Consider the following 20,468-nt stretch of genomic DNA (forward strand, 5'->3'; position numbering starts at 1 on the left):
GTAGGAAAAAGTAAGTGGAGCTCTACGCTAGGAAGAAGAGGAAGTAGAAGGGGGAGTGAGAAGAGGAGGAGTGGAAAGAAGCAGAAGATAGAGAGTTAGTAGAGAGGTGATGAGTGGAGGGAAGGAGAAGGTAGAGAGAAAGAGTAACCAAGTAACCACGGGTCCAAAGACAGGCTACAAGAATGGTGGAAGGTCTTAAGCATAAAATCTATCAGGAAAGACTTAACAAACTCAATCTGTATAGTCTGGAGGACAGAAGGAAAAGGGGGGGACATGATCGAAACATTTAAATATGTCAAAGGGTTAAATAAGGTTCAGGAGGGAAGTGTTTTTAATAGGAAAGTGAACACAAGAACAAGGGGACACAATATGAAGTTAGTTGGGGGAAAGATCAGAAGCAACGTCAGAAAATATTATTTCACTGAAAGAGTAGTAGATCCTTGGAACAAACTTCCAGCAGACGTGGTTGGTAAATCCACAGTAACTGAATTTAAACATGCCTGGCATAAACATATATCCATTTTAAGATAAAAAACAGGAAATAGTATAAGGGCAGACTAGATGGACCATGAGGTCTTTTTCTGCCGTCAGTCGTCTATGTTTCTAACTAGGAAAAGGAGATGAAGGTTGGGGGAGGGGAGTGTAGGGACAGACTGAAGAATAGGAGTTGAAAATAGGTGCAAAAGATATTGGTTTATGAAAAATTGAAAATGTATATGTATGTCATTGATATATTTTAAGGCATATTGTGTATTGTTATAAAAATGGAGTTTGCGGAGATCCCCCCACCCCCCAAAAAAAGAAAAGAAAAGAAAAGAAAAGAAAATTTGCTCTGTTCCCTTTTTCTTTCTCAATAATACCCAGCTGAATTCTGGTCAATTTGGCACATTGAAAGGAAATATTTAAGTATATGAAATGGAAAATAAAATAAAATCTGCCAGTAAAGACAGATTGAGAATGGAGGACGAGCAAGTAGGAGTAGATGTAATGGCTCCTTTCTCATCTTTCATGTTGAAGTGAGTTTTCTGTGTACGTCTCCCTTTAGTAATAATCCAGCTTCAGAGCCAAGGATGTTCAGAGAGAGGCGTAGGGGAAAATAGGACCAGACTGATTATTAGTAATTAGTAAGAGTAAGGCAACAACTTCATGCAAATGTATACTGAATACAGTTACTGATTCCTATTATCTTTTGAACTATTCAACTGTACTTAGTATGCAATCCATCTTTGGATATCTATTCCTACACTGTTGTCTCAGGTGTGAAGGACACTATCTTATCAACGTAGTTAATTTTAAAACAAACAACCCTCAGTTGTCAGTCTTTTGATCTTTTGTACGCAGAGTGAAGGGCATAGGCAGTGTTATAGCCATTACATCTTCACTTTCATTGTGATCAATTGCAAATAAATCACCCATTAGAACATCAACAGACAAGCAAATGCAACATTGAAGCCCTGAGCCTGAGTAGCTTTTGCTTAATGCTATTGAAAAATGTTCCACGAAGGACAACTAAAAATATACATTTAAACACATATCCTGTGTGTGCACCACACACACACACACACAGACCATCTATCCCATGCAAGCAGCAAGAACTAGTAAACCGATTGCTACAACTAATAATAGCCAAGCAATAAATTAAAGTACAGACCTTCATCATGACTGATCATTGCGTCAACCAATTTACATTTTTCAGCGCAGTCTTCCTGATGCAGTAGATCAACAGAAGCTAAATAACATTCCACACAGCTCCTGAGAAAGATGGTGCAATGATTTATCAATCTCCTTTGCATTAAGAATCAAAAGAGAATACATACGCAGTCGCCATTTTTTAAACACCTTATGAAAGACCTTCAGTAATATATAAGTAATTCTCAGCATTTAGAATGTACCACACACAAAAAGGAAAGGAAAATAATAATTTTGGTGGTAAAAATAACTCTTACCCCTATTCTTTCTTTGGATGCTCACCAAATTTTAAAAAATAGCTTCTAAGAGGAACCAGAATTATTTTGATTATTTTTTCTCATTGCAATTATGAGCAAGTTTTATGGTTGTAGAAACTGGACACTGGGGGGGGAGTAGAGATTCTAATAATAATAAGAAAAATGCATGCCTTCCTTTGTGTTGATTAACTTGAATTTACCAAATGATATAAACCATCATAACATTGGAAATGTCAAAGAAGATTGTTGAAGAATGGAGCCACAATTTATTAACCACAGTGTCAAAAGTGTCAATAATGATATCTGATTCTGTGGATAAATTATATCCAAAAGATGGTAATGAAGGAGTGACAGATGTAGAGCTAATTTTGTTTGACAAGATGGAGAAAGTACGGAAGGTGGGCTTATAAATAACAGGCCAAGAAAACAATGTGGACAATAATGGTTTATTGGATATACAAAACGAATTGGCTGAAGTTTTGAAAATGAAAGCAAGAATACAAACAATAAACGAAGATGGTGACCTGGAAAATGCTTTCTTATTGGATCTAGAAAGAGGCTTATTAAATCCTTGAAGAAGTCTGTGTGATGGGATAAAGAAAAATTGAAAAGAAATAAAATCCTACCACAATATTTGAATGAATTGTTTATATTGGTTAAAAGTAAAAGGAAAGAATATAAGGTTGGTTTATTTCAAAAGGATAAAATAAAGCTTTCTCCATTTGCAAAGTTTTGTCAATTCTTTACAGACATTTTGCTGACACCAGGATTCAAAAATTGATGTTTTATAGATTAATTTTATAGATATGGGATGGGATATGGGATGAAGAAATACCTGTTAGTAATCTTTTTTAAAAAAAATTAAATTAGTTTTAAATGTTAAAACATACAAACTACATACATACAACATAAAAACAGTGTCCTGTGAAGGTGTAACCATCACCTGACAACATACATATATACCCCACCACCAATTGGAGGATCTGTACTAACATCTTTAATATTCTTCTAAGCTGGAATCTGCATTCTATTTACATATCAAAGAGTGATTCTAATTTATTCTTTATGGCTAGATCACAAATTCTACTTGTCATATAACCTCTCACCATTTCCCATCATTCCATCAGTTTTTTCAATTTATTTTCATTATGAATATAATGAATATAACCTGTTAGTAATCTTATAGAAAATGAAGAGCTATTGAAATTTGCCTATACAGTACTTGTAATTAAGTCACTTTTTATATATATCTCTTTTCGTCATATTTTTTCTTCCACTTTTCCTTCTCTCTTACTATTGTTTTTTTCCTTTAATTTAGTTTGTATTAGCTTTTAATACTGAAGTCTAAATATTTAATAGAAAATTATATATCAGAACCTAGTCATGGCTGTGTCAGTAAGTTACCAGTCAAGGAAGCCTGCCTGATTGTTTTTAGATTCAATAGAAGAGGGGAAAAACTATTTTAAACACAGAACAGCTTAAGATGATTTTAACCTTCTACAGCAGCGGTCCCCAAACTATGGCCCGCGGGCCACATGCGGCCCGCTGAGGCCATTTATCTGGCCCGCGGGTCTTTTCCAAGGCCGCACTGGAAAAGCAGTGAGAACGTCCTCCTCAATCTCATCTCAGCCGAGGTAAAGTAAGGCTTGCCGAAAGCCGAGCTGGGCACAACACACACACATCCACGCACACACCCGCCTCCTCCTCTTTGAGTTGCTAACTCCTGTTTTCTGAATGGGGATTGAATGGGAGTCCGGGGTCAGAGGGTGGAGGCTTGTCGGGTGAGTCCTCCGCAGGGAGAGAAGAGGGAGGGTGAAAGAGGGAAAAGAGAGAGAGAGAAGTGGAGAGAAAGAAAGAAAAGGGAAAGAGAAGGGAAAAAGAGCGAGGGAAAGAGAAGTGGAGAGGAAGGAGGGAGGGAAGGGAGGGAGGGAGGGAAAGAAGGAAGGGGGAGAAAGAGAAGGAAAGAGAAAGGGAGGGAGGGAGGAAGAGAGATAGCAAGAAAGAGACAGAGAGAGCAACAGACAGAAAGAAAGAAAGAGAGAGAGAGAGAGAGTGTGTGAGTGAGAGAGAGAGAGAGAAAGAAATAAGGTATGTACAGTGTGCATAGGAATCTGTTCATAGGTTTTTTAATAGTCCGGCCCTCCATCAGTCCGAGGGACAGTGAACTGCCCCCCTGTGTAAAAAGTTTGGGGACCTCTGTTCTACAGTATGAGCTGGGGATCAGAAGAAGGCAATTTTATGAGAACATGATACAAAAAACTCCACTAACCATGGCGTAGTATTTGGTTTTGGTGCAGAGTAAAGAGTAAGCTTGATATCCTAGACGTTAAAATTGATATATAATTTTTTTTAATGGATTGGTACACTATATGATTTTCAGATATATAAATCAGCTGAATTATTTGAGCAGTAATTGAAATCCCTGAATTGATCCAACACCCACACAGGCTAGTCAGAAAGTTTAATTAATGAGCAAACTCCGGCTGGAGCCAAGCCTGAGCTTTCTGGTTGAAAAAAAATAAAACAAAAAGAACAGAAAGTGGGCCAAAGTTATTCTCCCACAGCCAGTCCCAGCAATGACTAACAGTAATATCAGCTGGAGGTCACGGAGGGCAGCACAATCCTCTCACTTCCACAACATGTTTCACTTGTATACCACCCAGAGTCACTCTGTGAGGGAGATGGGAGGTTTCTAAATGTGATATATAAATAAATAAACTATCAGCAGCTGTACTAGCAAATGTGCCTCACAGTCCTGGCTGATTGTGACTTGCCTGGAAAAGATCCTGATGTCTGGCATTGCCATTATTTTGCAAAATCGAGCTACAACATTGTAGCAGCATTGGCTGGTGTTTAGCAATATGGTTAAGATGTAAAACGAGTAATTGGAATTGGTCTGTGGCTTTGATTTAACAATTGCATCTATTCATAAAACAGCTGCCAGGCAACTGTTTAAATAAATATCTGAAATTGTATCAGGAAATGTTCCCAACGCACCCGGATGTTTGAGGGGAAAAACAGCTTGGTTGTAGATGGGAAATGTAAAGTTCAGATAGGTTTAAGAGATCCAGTCTGATTTATTATTATTATTCTGGTTTTGGCAAACTGGAAATACAGTGCAAACTATCCTGGAAATGTACACAGAGAATAAGAAAGCAAATGCTGAATCAAGGAGGACCCAGGTTCAGTTCCTCACACTTCATTGAGGAAAAAGATCAAGGGAAATAGGTAATATTAAAATTAAAATCATGGATGTAACTAGCAATCAAATTGCTAAGATAGAGAAAATGAAAATGCTAAGCTTTTTTCAAGTTCACAGTGTAAGGAATAAGAGAATTCAAAAATGAAATAGTAATGAAGGGAATAGTAATAAATGAATGGAAACTTTGTACTATGGAGGGCTGCAATATTTTTACTACCACACTGTGGGTGTGGCTTATTTGCGGGTGTGGCTTGCTGGCCATGTGACCAGGTGGAAGTGGCTTGATGATCATATGACTGGGGGGGCTGGCTTAAAGGTCATGTGACTGGTTTAAAGGTCAAGATTTTGGGTTAGAGTTAGGGTGTCTGGCCTCACTTTGCCTTAAGGAGATACAATTTCACTCTCTATTTACTATTACTGAACATCAAAAATATACTATTTAATTCTATGTATATATGCCATATGTGTACATACATATTACACACAGACACACAAAAATATACATTATCTACTATATAAACTGTAGTTGTATGTAGATGCACACACGCATGCACAGTTCTTCTAAAATTATACACATTCAACCACATTTACTGTGATAGGAAAAATTACCCAGAGCCCAGAAGGGAAAAAAGAAAAAAAATCAGTTTTTTTCTACTGGTTCTGTGTACCTGACCATACCGGTAGGAGCCCATTACTGAATATCTGTTATGTTATTTATACAAGCATCTTCCTTTTAAGTATTTAATTGTTAAGCATTTGTAATACATAAACCACTGTAAAAACCTATGCCTGTAATCAATTGTATCCTTCCTGCATTAAGATCTAAATCCTTCAACAAAAAATATACATTGCCAAGAAATGAATCTGTCTGTTGTAGGGAGATGTAAACGTAAGTTAAGGTATATGACTAAGTTTTACAATGTAGTTAGAGTATATGTATATGTATATGTACAGTGATCCCCCGGTTATTGCGTCACCGACCATTGCGAACAGGGTAATTTGCGATTTTTGAACCCGGAAGTCAAAACACCATCTGCGCATGCGTGCCCTTTTTTTCTATGGGCACGCATGCGTAGATGGCGCCGGGCAGATCAGCTGCTGGGCGGCTTCCCTGGGTCTTCCCCCTCTTGCTGGCAGGAGGGCGAAGCCCCCCCCAGCACCCGCTCGCCCCCCCTTCGCCCGGGAAGTTCGCCAGGAGTCAGCGGAGAACGGCGCGCCTGTTTTAAAACGATCGGAGCTGGCCTGGGGGGGCTTTCCAGCAACCCCCGAGCCCCCAACCTGGGCTCGGGGGTTGCTGGAAAGCCCCCCCAGGCCGGCTGCGACGTTTTAAAACACACGCGCCGCTTCGCAGCTGTCTCCTGAAGCCGAACGCTAACTTCCGCGTTCGGCTTCAGGAGACAGCTGCGAAGCGGCGCGCGTGTTTTAAAACATCGCCGCCGACATGGGGGGCTCGCTAGCACCCCCCCAAACCCGGGTTGGGGGTTCGGGGGGGTGCTAGCGAGCCCCCCATGTCGGAGGCGACGTTTTAAAACACCCGCGCGCCTTCCCAACTGAGCCCTCAAGCCAAGCGCAGAAGTTCGCCTTTGGCGCTTGGCTTGAGGGCTCAGTTGGGAAGGCGCGCGAGTGTTTTAAAATGTCGCTGCCGACATGGGGGGCTCGCTAGCACCCCCCCAAACCCGGGTTGGGTGTTTGGGGGGGTGCTAGCGAGCCCCCCATGTCGGCGGCAACGTTTTAAAACACCCGCGCGGCTTTCCAATGAGTCCCGAAGACAAACGCGGAAGTTTGACGTTTGTCTTCGGGACTCATTGGAAAGCCGCGCGGGTGTTTTAAAACGTCGCCGCCGACATGGGGGGCTCGCTAGCACCCCCCCGAACCCCCAACCCGGGTTAGGGGGGGTGCTAGCGAGCCCCCCATGTCGGCGGCGACGTTTTAAAACACCTGCGCCGCCCCCAATCTTCGGCTCCTCGCTAGCGCTGCGGAAGTAAAAACACCATCTGCACATGCGCAGATGGTGTTTTTACTTCCGCAGCGCTACTTCGCGAAAACCCGCTCGTTGCGGGGGGTCCTGGAACGGAACCCTCGCAACGAGCGGGGGATCACTGTATATGTATATGTAATTAGAGTAATTGTGGCTGTGTATATGTAATTAGAGTAATTGTGGCTGTGGCGAGGAGGGGGTTTGCCCAGGTTCGCCTGGTGCACCAGTTGCGGCCCTATTTGGACAGGGAGTCATTGCTCACAGTCACTCATGCCCTTATCACCTCGAGGTTCGATTACTGCAACGCTCTCTACATGGAGCTACCTTTGAAAAGTGTTTGGAAACTCCAGATTGTGCAGAACGCGGCCACGAGAGCCATCGTGGGGCTTCCCAGATTCGCCCACGTATCTACAACACTCCGTGGCCTGCATTGGCTGCCGATCAGTTTCCGGTCACAATTGAAAGTGTTGGTCATGACCTTTAAAGCCCTACATGGCATTGGACCACAGTACCTCCGGAACCACCTGCTACCGCACGAATCCCAGCGGCCGATAAGGTCCCACAGAGTTGGCCTTCTCCGGGTCCCGTCGACTAAACAATGTCGTCTGGCGGGCCCCAGGGGAAGAGCCTTCTCTGCGGCGGCCCCGGCCCTCTGGAATCAACTCCCCCTGGAGATTAGAACTGCTCCCACCCTCCTTGTCTTCCGTAAACTACTTAAGACCCACCTATACCGCCAGGCATGGGGGATTTGAGACACCTATCCCCCAGGCTTGTTAAAATTTATGTTTGGTATGTATGTGCTGTTTGGTTTTTAATTATGATAGGGTTTTTAGGTTTTTTTTTTAATATTAGATTTGTGCCAGTATAATATTGTTTTTATCGTTGTTGTGAGCCGCCCCGAGTCTTCGGAAAGGGGCGGCATACAAATCTAATAAATTATTATTATTATTATTATTATTATTATTATTATTATTATTAAAATACTAAGAATTAATATTTTTGTGGATATAGGAAAAGACACCATAGTCTCATGTTTTGTAAGAACTTTCTTCCCATCTTTCTTTTGTGCACATTCCTTAACGCTAGAAAGCTGAGAGATGTTACGTAGACAAAATATTTTGAAGGTTAATAGACAAAATATTTTGAAGGTTAATGTATAACAGATAGTTCAGGAGATGCTGAGGAGAAAGTAATATGAGTAAACAAAGAAAGAGATAATGTATTCCTCCCGAGGCATCTTGGATTAGCTGTAACCCCTGCAGGCCTATCCAAGGGGTCCAAAGGAGGAGGGAAATGGAGCATCGGGATAGAACTGTGTATAAAATATGCTTTTGAAGTTTAAAGTTGTGGCTCTTGGCTCAAACTTCTTGTTGGCATTTTGGTCTGAGATACCCACTGCATTTTGCAAACTGCTTTTCTTTCACTTTAAAATAAAATCTCTTTGTTTTCACCGATAAAAGGTTTTGTTGGCTGAAGTCATTTCCAACAACAGCAACAATAACATGAAGTTTTTTTTAAAGAGCAACCAAAGAAAGAAAAAAGGAAGGTTAAAATATCTTATACTGATGTCACCGTTTTCAATATAAAAGACCTCTGGTGACATGGGACAAAGCAACAACTGAATGAGCCTTTCTGAAGGCTGCTTTGAGCAACAGACTACAGCAGATCGGCCCATACTCATTCATTTCACTGCCACTTGTCTCTCAGAGTAGTGGCTTCTAATTGGGTCTAAGCTTTGGACTTCTTGTGCAGCCATTTGTCACCACAACATACTTTGAAGGGTCCTAAGAATTAAGTGGCTGAGCACCTGCCTTTTCCTGGAGAAAATAATACACGAGCACGTAATAGATTCAAACTACATTTAAACTGCTCCAAACTAGATTGCAGAAAATACGGCTTCAACAATAGAGAGACAAACGCCTGGAATTCACTACCTGACTGTTGTTTCTTCCCCAAAACCTTCAACCTTAGATTGTCTACAGTTGACCTCTCCCCTTTTCTAAGAGGTCTGTAAGGGGCATACATAAGCACACCATTGTGCCTACCATCCCTGTCCTACTGTCTTCTTTTATCATTACTTTCTATGTTATGTTTATATAAATTACTATCCTATACTACTTGATTGGCAAATAAATAAAATAAATAAATAAAAGAGCAGGTAGGAAAGATCTGACAAAGGAACTAAAAGCAATTAATTAAAGGCAATATTGGAATGAATATATATATAAGATGTGAATTAACCTGTAAATACGAATATGTGTAGTATGGGGGGAAAATCTATCTATCTATCTATCTATCTATCTATCTATCTATCTATCTATCTATCTATCTATCTATCTATCTATCTATCTATGTAGATTGTTCTGAGTTCGGGTTTTGCCCCGTGTAATATTTTGAGTGTCTATTCAAAACCCGAACTCAGAACAATCTACATACATATACCCGTGAAAATCTATGAAAACAAATATATATAGTCAACAACTATATTCTGTATGTATCACATGTTTTTTGCTGAAATTTTAAAATTAAGGGAGACTAGGATGGCACCATTTCAGCCTTGTTCTGGCCTCATCAGCTAGCCACACCCTTACTGGAATTTGATCTGGCAGCTTCTGCCTTGTAAGGCAGAGAATTAACTTCTAGGCCACCAGACCTGATCCCTTCAGCTCTGTACCAGGGAGGGGCTATATGTTTTTTTCAATATACCAGGATGATCCGACATAAAAAACATATAGCTCCTCCCTAGTACAGAGCTGAAGGGATCATGTCTGGTGGCCTAGAGATTAATTCTGATGAGGCCAGAACAAGGCCGAAATGGTGCCATCCTAGTCTTCCTTAATTTTAAAATTTCAGCAAAAAACATGTGATACATACAGAATATAGTTGTTGGCTATGAATAAATTAACTGCCTTGAAATGACCCTGGGTTGGGCCTAGAGGCAAAAAGGAGCCGTGATGTTCCTTCAATATACCAGGGTGATCTGACATAAAAAACATATATATATATATGTGTGTGTGTGTGTGTGTGTGTGTGTGTGTATGTATATGTATATGTATACGTATATATCTATATATAGAAAGTTTTCAAAGGAAGAGGAAGTCAATCCCAGTATGAGAAAGAAGTAAAACACCCTGTTCTCCAGCCATATTTTTCAGACTGAGAATTATATATGATTAGCATGTCAAAGCCAAAATTCAAAGAATGGAAGATTAAAAATTACAGTTTAACAGCAATATTTGGGAGGCCTCTAATACTTGTGGTATAGCCAAGGATTTGATAGGTGTATATAGGCCTGGGGAGGTAGGTTGTACCCCCTACTGCTTTACACCACTTCTCATTTTCTGATACAATAGTCATGCATTGTTGGACATTTACACTATTTATAACCAATCTTATTGGAATTTTTAAGATTATTGATTACAGTATCCTTTCAGGGTCAAATCACCCTGATTGATGAAGAAAACAATTAAAATGAGCCTTAGCATAAAAAGATGTAAATAAACACAAACATATCAAATGCACAGATAAGAGAACATGTGGAATCCAAAATGTATTAGGATTTAATGGAACAGAGAATACACAGTTACCAATATAAACACGGAAGAGTATCCAGTTCTCTCAAAACTTATTGTACATTCAGATACGGGTGGAGGAGGAGGAATAGACTTTTCTAACCATACCCAAAGAAATAGCTTACCATTTAGAATTGCAAGGATCATCATTTGTAGGGTGTTTTTCACAGACGTTGCCTGAAACCCCAGGATTTGTGCATACACATTTTCCACACACACATTTGCCTCTCCCACTGCAGATGACGCCATCGTGAGAAATACAACTCTCGGTATCCGTGGTACAGTTACAGTATTCACCTGTCCAGCCATGGTGGCAATTGCATTGGCCACAGACACAGTTCCCATTGCCTAAGAAAAAAATATGGAAGTCAACCCTATTTCAAATGCTTCCATCATTGCCTTTCTTTCCTATTCTTCAAAATTGCCAGCAATCGTTTGTAGAATGTTGTGTCAAGACATTACGGTATATAATTGGAATTTTTTTTCCAACTAGGGACCATATTAAAGTTATTTGTTAAGACTATATAACATCATGAAGTAGGGAGGCAGCAGTTGAGTTTCAAACTCCACTTTATTGGTAGAAAGCATGACAGACAGCTCATCAGGTAGATAGGTAGGTAAATAGAAATAGATGATAGATAGACAGATAGATAGAAGATACAATATATAGATGACAGATATATAGATTAGATCTGGGGAGTCAAATTCATGTTGTCATGGTCGTGTCACATGACATAGCGGGACTTTTCCCTTCTTCACTAAACTGGGCGTGGCCAGCATGTGAGTAATCTGGCCTGCAGGCAAGGAGTTTGACAGCCCTGGATTAGATGATAGAAAGCTGGATGGATGGATGGATGGATGGATGGATGGATAGATAGATTAATAGATAGATAGATAGATAGATAGATAGATAGATAGATAGATAGATAGATAGATAGATAGAAACATAGAAACATAGAAGTCTGATGGCAGAAAAAGACCTCATGGTCCATCTAGTCTGCCCTTATACTATTTCTGTATTTTATCTTAGGATGGATATATGTTTATCCCAGGCATGTTTAAATTCAGTTACTGTGGATTTATCTACCACGTCTGCTGGAAGTTTGTTCCAAGGATCTACTACTCTTTCAGTAAAATAATATTTTCTCATGTTGCTTTTGATCTTTCCCCCAACTAACTTCAGATTGTGTCCCCTTGTTCTTGTGTTCACTTTCCTATTAAAAACACTTCCCTCCTGGACCTTATTTAACCCTTTAACCTATTTAAATGTTTCGATCATGTCTCCCCTTTTCCTTCTGTCCTCCAGACTATGCAGATTGAGTTCATTAAGTCTTTCCTGATACGTTTTATGCTTAAGACCTCCCACCATTCTTGTAGCCCGTCTTTGGACCCGTTCAATTTTGTCAATATCTTTTTGTAGATAGATAGATAGATAGATAGATAGATAGATAGATAGATAGATAGATAGATAGATAGATAGATAGATGTAGGTAGGCATCCTAAGATAGAGAGTCACAGAATAAAAATGACTGGAAAATAACTGGAAGAACTGTTTATTCCACATGTTTCATTGCCTCACTGAAATAGCTTTCAGAGTCTTTTGCCTTCCAAACACCATTGGCTAGTTTACCAATTTTAACAGTATAGAGTGAATTATATTTAGCCTATCTACCAACCTTTAGTACATCTGTCTTTGGAACTAGCTGAGATCTTTTCCACAGCTTACAGACCAATTCATATGATGCTTATTCAGAATAATGAAATTCAACACTCCAACCTTCAGGGAACTATAGATCTTCCAAAAGAAATCTGCACAAATGCTTTTGCTTCTTGTGGAGTAGTTGTGTAACACTACCAGCAAAGTGCCACAAGAGTAATGTGTTTGGAGCTATTATGAGAAAAGAGGGTTCACTCCTTAATCCTCAATTCAGCCAACATATCCAAATATATTTTGCAAATTCCTTAGCAATGCACAAATTTTATATTCTCTTCCCAATGACCTTTTATCCCTCCTGCATTTTAATTCCTCCCCTTGGAAAAGATTTGAATGCAGTGTTCAATCACTGTAATGACAACCTGTTCCTATCAATTCCACAGAAATATGATTGTATTATTATTATTTTGTCATAACGTGAGCTCCTATATCTGTTTACCCAGAAATAGGTTCTGCTAGTTTCTATGCAGTATATTTGCAAGTAGGTGAAGGGAGACTAAATTTAGAAAAGCTTCCTGAAGAATATAAATGAAACAATACTTCATGATTTCCGAAAGGAAAAAAAACCCATTAACATATTGTATATTAGAAGGTTTAGATCTTTAACTGCTACACCTTATGCACAATAAAACAGGAACTCTGGATCCACCTGGAAATGTTTAAAAGCAAAAGTATATTTCTTGAGTTTTTAAAAATTGAATTATAATTCAAAAGAAATTCAATGAGAAGATTCATAATGGCCCTTCCACAAATACATACACATCTTAACACAATGATTTAATGAATCTTTATTTAGTGGACTTTATGGTAGAATAGCCCAGATTTCATCTGTGCCTGGAAATTCCCAGATGACAAATAAAAATAAAAATTCACTGCATCTGGAAGAGTCCAGATGAGATACAGTGATCCCTTGATTATCGCGAGGGTTCCGTTCCAAGACCCCTCACGATAATCGATTTTTCGCGATATAGTGGTGCGGAAGTAAAAACACCATCTGCGCATGCGCGCCCTTTTTTTCCATGGCCGCGCATGCCCAGATGGTGTTTTTACTTCCGCACCTGGGAAGACCCAGGGAAGGTTCCTTCGGCCGCCCAGCAGCTGATCTGCTCGGCAGCGCCGCAGCAGCGAGGAGCCGAAGATCGGGGTTTCCCCTTTGCGTGGGCGGCGGGGAAGACCCAGGGAAGGTTCCTTCGGCCACCCAGCAGCTGATCTGCTCGGCAGCGCCGCAGCAGCGAGGAGCCGACGATCCGGGTTTCCCCGCCGCCCACGCAAAGGGGAAACCCGGATCTTTGGCTCCTCGCTGCTGCGGCGCTGCCGAGCAGATCAGCTGCTGGGCGGCCGAAGGAACCTTCCCTGGGTCTTCCCCGCCGCCCACGCACCGCTCGAGAGCAAGAGGGGGAGAGATAGAGAAAGAGAGAGAAGGAAAGAAAGAGATGAGAGAGGGAGGAAGAGAGTGTGAGAGAGGAAGAAGCAAGATAGAGAAAGAGAGAGAGAAAGAAAGATGAGAAAGGAAGAGAGTGACGTCATCGGGTGGGAAAATATTTTTAATTAATATTTTTTGAAAAATCGCGATATAGCGTTTCGCTAAGATCGAGATCGCGAAAATCGAGGGATCACTGTACTTAGATTGGGTTAAACTTACATCAAATTAGGTTAATTGTGTAGCAATGTATATGAATTGGTGTGAATGATGTATTTTCTGATCATCAGGCTTTTCAGAAACATGAACTCCTGATTTCTAAAAGAATCCATTAAATCAAGGCTGTTCTCTGCATGTCCATATACATTTATACATGATAACACACAAATTGTATAAGATTGTGTTGTCAGTATTGGGTTGCTAGCCAGTACAGTCCAGATAGTAAAATCGGCGATGCGCATACAGCTCCAAGTGACTGGCAGGTGCGCATGTCCCAGCGAGTTTTTGATTCTGTGCATGAGCAGGAAGTAAACCCTTGTGAGAGGACACACGTGTGAGAGAGAGTTCAGTGATTATTTGCTCCTGTGCATGAGTGGAAGCAGAAAGTTGCCGAAATCTCTCTTGTGTGAAATTTTGCTTCCTGCACATGCGCAGGAGGAAATCTTGCCAGGACGGGCATGCCCGCCCGCCAGTCACTCAGAGCTGCACGCGCATTGCACCAATAGAGGGAACCCCCGCTTGCCTGTACTGCATAATACAGGTCATCCTCGATTTACAACAGTTCACGTAGGGACTGTTTTGAAATTGCAACAGCACTGGAAAAAGTGACTTATGACTGTAAATAATTAAAAAAAAGACCTTTGTTACAATCAAAGACCATCAATATAATAATAATAATAACAACAACAACAACAACAACAATAATAATACAACCAGAAAAACAGAACATCCAAGAACCGTTTCAGATTCTTAAAATCTAGACATTTTAGTATCTCTTTGATCCTAGTAGCAGATTCTTGGGTGATAAATGTAGTCCTTGACTTACAGCAGTTCGTTGACCATCCAAAGTTGGTCGTCACCCAAGTCAACAAAGACATGCTAGGTGTTGAGGTTCTTGGACACAAATGGCTTACAAAATTCATGACTTTTGGCTGACCAAACAAATTTGACCCATTGTAAATATACAAAAGATGTACATTTCTCGCTATGATGAAGGCACACATTTTCGAGGAATCCCCACTGCTCCCGCACAGAATCTGACCACCTGTGCTGTAATTATGGCCTGTTCATCTTTAAGCATCCACTGGGGATAGGTAGTGTCTGAGTGGCCAGGATACCTTGCAATTAGTGGCAAAATGTTTTTTCCCAATGTCTGTATAAATGACTGTTTTCCCCAAGACTGTTGCAATGTAACAAAATTCCAATCCTTGGCAATTGACTGAAATTTTGGGGTCAGTTTTGGTGGTAAGTTGAGGACTACTCTTCGGAGAGGGGCGGCATACAAATCTAATAAATAAATAAATAAAATAAATATTCTCTTCTATTCTGTTCTGTTCCATTCTATTCTATTCACACACTTTCAATACCTTACTGTATCCTTATTATACAGTTAGAAGGAAAGTACAATTTAGAGCAGACTTACCTCCACAGACCAGCCCTCTAAATCTGCCACAAGAGAAATCATCACATTCACAGTGTGGCCCATATATATTTCCGTATGCTGAAAGGTGGCAAATACATTGTCCACAATAACAGTTGCCTCTTCCACTGCACAAGATCTGTTCCGGGAAACTTTTGCAGGACTCTGTATTCAGTGCATCTTCTTCGCTACATTTACAGTCTGGACCCATGTAGCCGGGGTTACACACACATACCCCACACTCAAAAGAACCGTTCCCGTAGTTGCACCTGAAGTTATTCACCTCCGCTTCCTTCTGACAATGACAGCTGCATTCGGGCTGGATCTCGATCTCCAACGCTTCGTTTAGACCAGTGGCCTTGATTAGGACCTTCCTTCTCCCTTCACCACAGGCCGAAGGGCTTAAACTCAAAGTCACGTTGAAAGTGACCTACAGAACAGGGAGGAAAAACCACCCATGAGAATGATACTCTTCATCATTTTTAGCATACAAAGCATGCTAAAAAAACTACCGGTAAATTGCAAATATTAACTGCATCAGTTTGTGAACTAGAATAGAATAGGATAGGATAGTATAAAATAGAACAGAATGTCTCCTAGCCCATCCTTCATTATAGAATTGATATTCTTATGGGAAAAAGGAGCATTAGACATGTTGACTTGAGCTCTAGGAGGAAAAATGCAAGATGTTAGAAGAAGCACTGAGTTTGCCAACCAAAGGCTTGCTTCAATGACAATGCCTTTCAGTATTTTCCGTGCCTCTTGACCACTAATTTATGACAATTGGCAGTCCATATCAAGACCAGGATGGAAGGCAATTCATAATTCTCCAGACGTTATTGAGCTTTGGTGCCTAGGAATCCTGTTCAAGATAGCAAATGAAGAGGGATCCTGAGAGTTGTAGTTTACCAATACTCAGCAGGCCACGGGTTTATGCCAAATCCCATTTTAGGGATCCAGACTGCAATTGGCTTTGCAATGGAAAATTACATTGATGAAATCACAATCTGCTTACCTGTTCTCCAACTTGAATATGAGAGCATTTCTTCTGGTGTGGAAAGGTAGGGCCCTGGCTGCAGATGGCAGTGAAATCAAGTTTTAATCCATCTGTGTTTCCCAGTACTTCCAACTCTATCTCAGACCTGAGTGACTTAAAAACACAATAGTTGACACCATGTCATTGGAAAAGTAATGCCTTATAATTATATATCCGATAACATTCCTCCTGGATTTGAAGATTGGCCAGCTGGATCTTCTCAAAGAAAGAAAGCTTAAAATTTCTGGCAGTCAGGCAGCATATAAATGCTGTTGTTGTTGTTGTTGCTGCTGTTAAATATGGAGCAGCAGATGCTTATAGGAGACAGGGCCTTTGCAGAGGTGGCACCTTGGAGAAGCTCAATTGCACATAGTTTGGAATAGAACAACAAATCAATTTAAAAGCATTTCCAGATATTTTATCAGCGTTCAACTATTTTTTTCAACTATATTTTTTTCTGTTTTTTTCCCCTTTTCAAATTTATTTATAGTAACGATTTGCTATTGTTTTACCTTCTGATAGGCATATACCGCTACAGTGAAAATTATTTTTTTCTCCAATATTCATCATAACATGAATATTGACAGAAAAAACTGTCAATACTTATAACAATCCTCTTGATATCCTCCAGATGTATTGGACTACAATTTCTATTACCCACAACCTGCATTATTGTTTGGAAGGCAAGAGACTGAGAAATGCTGCTTAGGGATGCAAATATGTGAGAAAGGGGATGGTTTCACAAACTGTATTAAGCCTAAATATGGTTTATTTGGTAATGGGCCATGTGAAACATATTGCTTTTGTAAACCATAGTTTTCTTGGTAATTTGTGTGAATCTCATCAATTCTGGCTTATTTAACAAAGCAGGAGTAGAATGCATTGGCATTATTTCGAACATAAACTGCTTAGTAAAAAGAAAACGTCAGAGTAGCGGTTTTACTCTTTTTAATAGCTTGATTTTCTGCCAGTTATATAGGGTAAACTTTCAATACTTTGAAGACATCAAACATTTGATTAGTGTTCTTTACAGGTTTTTCTTTTCAAGGCATGGTGTACTTATATGTTTGCTAAAATCTATGTCTCAGATTGGAAGGGAATTTGAGAACACCATACAACAAATATTTTGACAATTCAGAGGTCCCTCTTGTGCTTATTTTCCATGAAATCAACACATCTGTGAATAATAACGTCTTGAATTTATGCCACAATTTTAAAATGCTTCTATCATTGGAGCAATTTTAAAATGGAAACCCCTAATCACTTAAGGAACTTTAAGTGAATTCTCTTTCTGAGTGCAAAAGACAATTGTGATTGCATTTTTTTAAAAATAGGCACAATATGACATTACTGTTACGTTGGTGGGTGTCACAATATTTTTAATACCTTTAATATATGAAACATGGTGAAGTGGATGGGAATTACTTAGTCCATTAAGAATGCTTGATGTATTAACAATTAATTGCCAACTTGGGTTGTGGCTTCATGAATCATTCCCTCTCCTCCCTTTCACATGATGGAGAACTCTGTCTAAATAATGATAATTTTTGCTATCAATAGCTATAGAATTGGCCTATGGAAATTAACAGATTAAAAGAGTTGGAAGGACCTTATCTAGTCTAACCCCTCACCTGAGCAGGGGACCCTACACTAGTTTTGGTGAACCTTTTTGGCACTGAGTGCTGAAATGGGAATGCACACGGAAGAACAGCAGCCCGGTGCACACGCGCATGCTAGGAAGATGATCTTCTGGTTTCTGGCGCATGCATGCACCCTAGCCACCTGGTATTGTATTAACAATTAATTGCCAACTTGGTTGTGGCTTCATGAATCATTCCCTCTCCTCCAGGGATTAAGTCCAATCTTCACTAATTTATCTATCAACTCTTTATGTGGAACTGTATCAAAGGCTTTGCTAAAGTCCAGATAGGCAATATCCACGGCATCACCTTCATCCAATACCTTTGTGACATAGTCAGAGAAATCAATGAGATTAGTCTGACATGATTTGCCTTCAGTAAAGCCATGCTGATTTGGGTCCAATAAGTTATTGGCTTTTAGGTGCTGATTTATCCTCCAACATTTTAACTACAACTGATGTCAAGCTAACTGGCCTGTAGTTACCAGTTTCTTCTCTACTGCCCTTCTTATGGATAGGCACAACACTGGCCATTCTCCAATCCTCAGGAACATCTCCTGTTAACAGGGATTGGTTCGGAACCATGTGCCACCCACTACACATGAGAGTTAAAAGAAAAAGAAAATTGCGATGTCTGGGTAGGTGGGCAGAGCTTTGTGCTGGCGCCACTACTAGTTCTCTGACCCACCGGTGGCTGCCGCTAACAGTAAGCCCAAACCGGGCTGAACCAGTAGCATTTCACTCTGGTCCAACAAATTTTTAAAGTAAATCTTCTAAAATGTGAAGTAGTTAATAGTGTTTCAGAGCTAGACCACTAGCTCAAAAAAAAAAAATTAAAAAGAAACTGCCAGGCCACCCTTAGATCATGATATCCAAAAGAAAAGCAGAAAATTCAGCCCACCTCTAAAATTTGACATTTTTGCACAGCCGTATTTAACAGTTCATACCATCAGGAAATCCTTCCTGTTCCTAATATTCAGCATGGATCTGTTTTCTTTTGCTTTCAACCGACTGGTCTAAAACATATTTTTTAAAAGACTAGGCTGAAGCTGTCCTAAGAGAAATGTGATGTATAGAAATGGCATTAGAAACTTGCTGCTGTGTAAATAAACTGTATGAGTGGAGCCTCTGGCTAAAATCACATATTATGCTGAGAAAAGAGACTCTTTTTTTCTCCCAAACACGATCCCTGCAACAAGCCATAGTGATTTATGCTCGTAATCTATATTTTACAGTTTCTGCGACTTTGTATGAGATTTTTATTTGCTAATGAAACATTTGCACATAACCAAAATTTCAGAGAGAGAGAGGACTGCTGTGTCCAAATTGATTTATTTACATCAATTTACAAAAATATGAAATTTTAGAGTATTAACTTATTTATTTAATTTATATGCCACCCATTTTACCCCCGATAAGGCATTTCTTTTTTTTAATATCTTTTTATTGTTTTCAAAAATATTTCTCACATGTTTTGTTTAAGTTTTACAGATCTTATTCCATCTCTGTTACCTTTTGTATATATCATTCATTTCTTTATATCTTTAATTTAATAGTATACATTCAATTATGTATATCATTGTTATAATACATCTTTGAGATAAAAGGAAAGAGGTAAAATGTTTACTTTTCGTTTCTATTGATACTCGTAAGGTATTTGTTATTCTTTCTATATATATACTGATACTTTGTATTGTAACATTTTTAATTTTTCTTATGAATCCATTCATGCCATTTGTACCATGATCGTTTTGATTCTTTAATTTTAGTTCCCTTAATTGAATTTGTAATTTCATCCATCTCTACACACTTATATATATTTTGTCGATAATTCATAAGGCATTTCTTATTAACTTTACATACCTTATATGCATCTATAATCAACTGGAGGACATTTCCGGAATCTTTCTTTAATGTTCCAACAATAGCTCCAGGAATAAGTTCCGCATATTGCTGCAAAATAGAATTATAGCTTTTGTAAGGAATATCCTTATGAGTTCAGTTCCAAGTGGGGAAAAAGACACTGGATTCATGGAGGTTGCTTGGAAAGAAGGTTTAATGGTGGACAGGAGCACATGGCATGAGCTCCTAAACAGAAAAGATGGATCACATGCAGTAATGGGCCGCAGGCAATACAACTGTGATTACCGAATAGTTAGCAAAGACAGTGCTGCGTGTACAGCTGCATGCTCCCGCCGCACTGCCGCACGCCCCTGGCATGAGTTTCAACTTCTGCGTATATGCGCAGAAGTGAAATCTTGCACGAGGACACTCGCATGCATGATATTTCAGCAATTTATTGGATTTTTTTTTTGCTTCTGC

General features: G+C 39.7%; 1 protein-coding gene across 2 annotated transcripts in view; it reads right to left on the reverse strand.

Annotated features, from left to right (window-relative positions):
* The window catches only part of ITGB6 (integrin subunit beta 6), a 62,678-nt gene that overhangs the window by 16,710 nt on the left and 25,500 nt on the right, over window positions 1-20,468 (reverse strand). For both annotated transcript variants that reach the window (XM_070731608.1, XM_070731609.1), the window contains 5 exons: window positions 20,010-20,099; window positions 16,487-16,621; window positions 15,475-15,901; window positions 10,824-11,046; window positions 1,652-1,752 (listed from right to left, as the gene is read on the reverse strand). In XM_070731608.1, coding sequence (XP_070587709.1) covers window positions 1,652-1,752; window positions 10,824-11,046; window positions 15,475-15,901; window positions 16,487-16,621; window positions 20,010-20,099 — 976 coding nt within the window. The remainder of the gene's footprint in view (window positions 1-1,651; window positions 1,753-10,823; window positions 11,047-15,474; window positions 15,902-16,486; window positions 16,622-20,009; window positions 20,100-20,468) is intronic.

Source organism: Erythrolamprus reginae, chromosome 1 (genome assembly GCF_031021105.1).
Source record: "Erythrolamprus reginae isolate rEryReg1 chromosome 1, rEryReg1.hap1, whole genome shotgun sequence".
Lineage (NCBI taxonomy): Eukaryota > Metazoa > Chordata > Lepidosauria > Squamata > Dipsadidae > Erythrolamprus > Erythrolamprus reginae.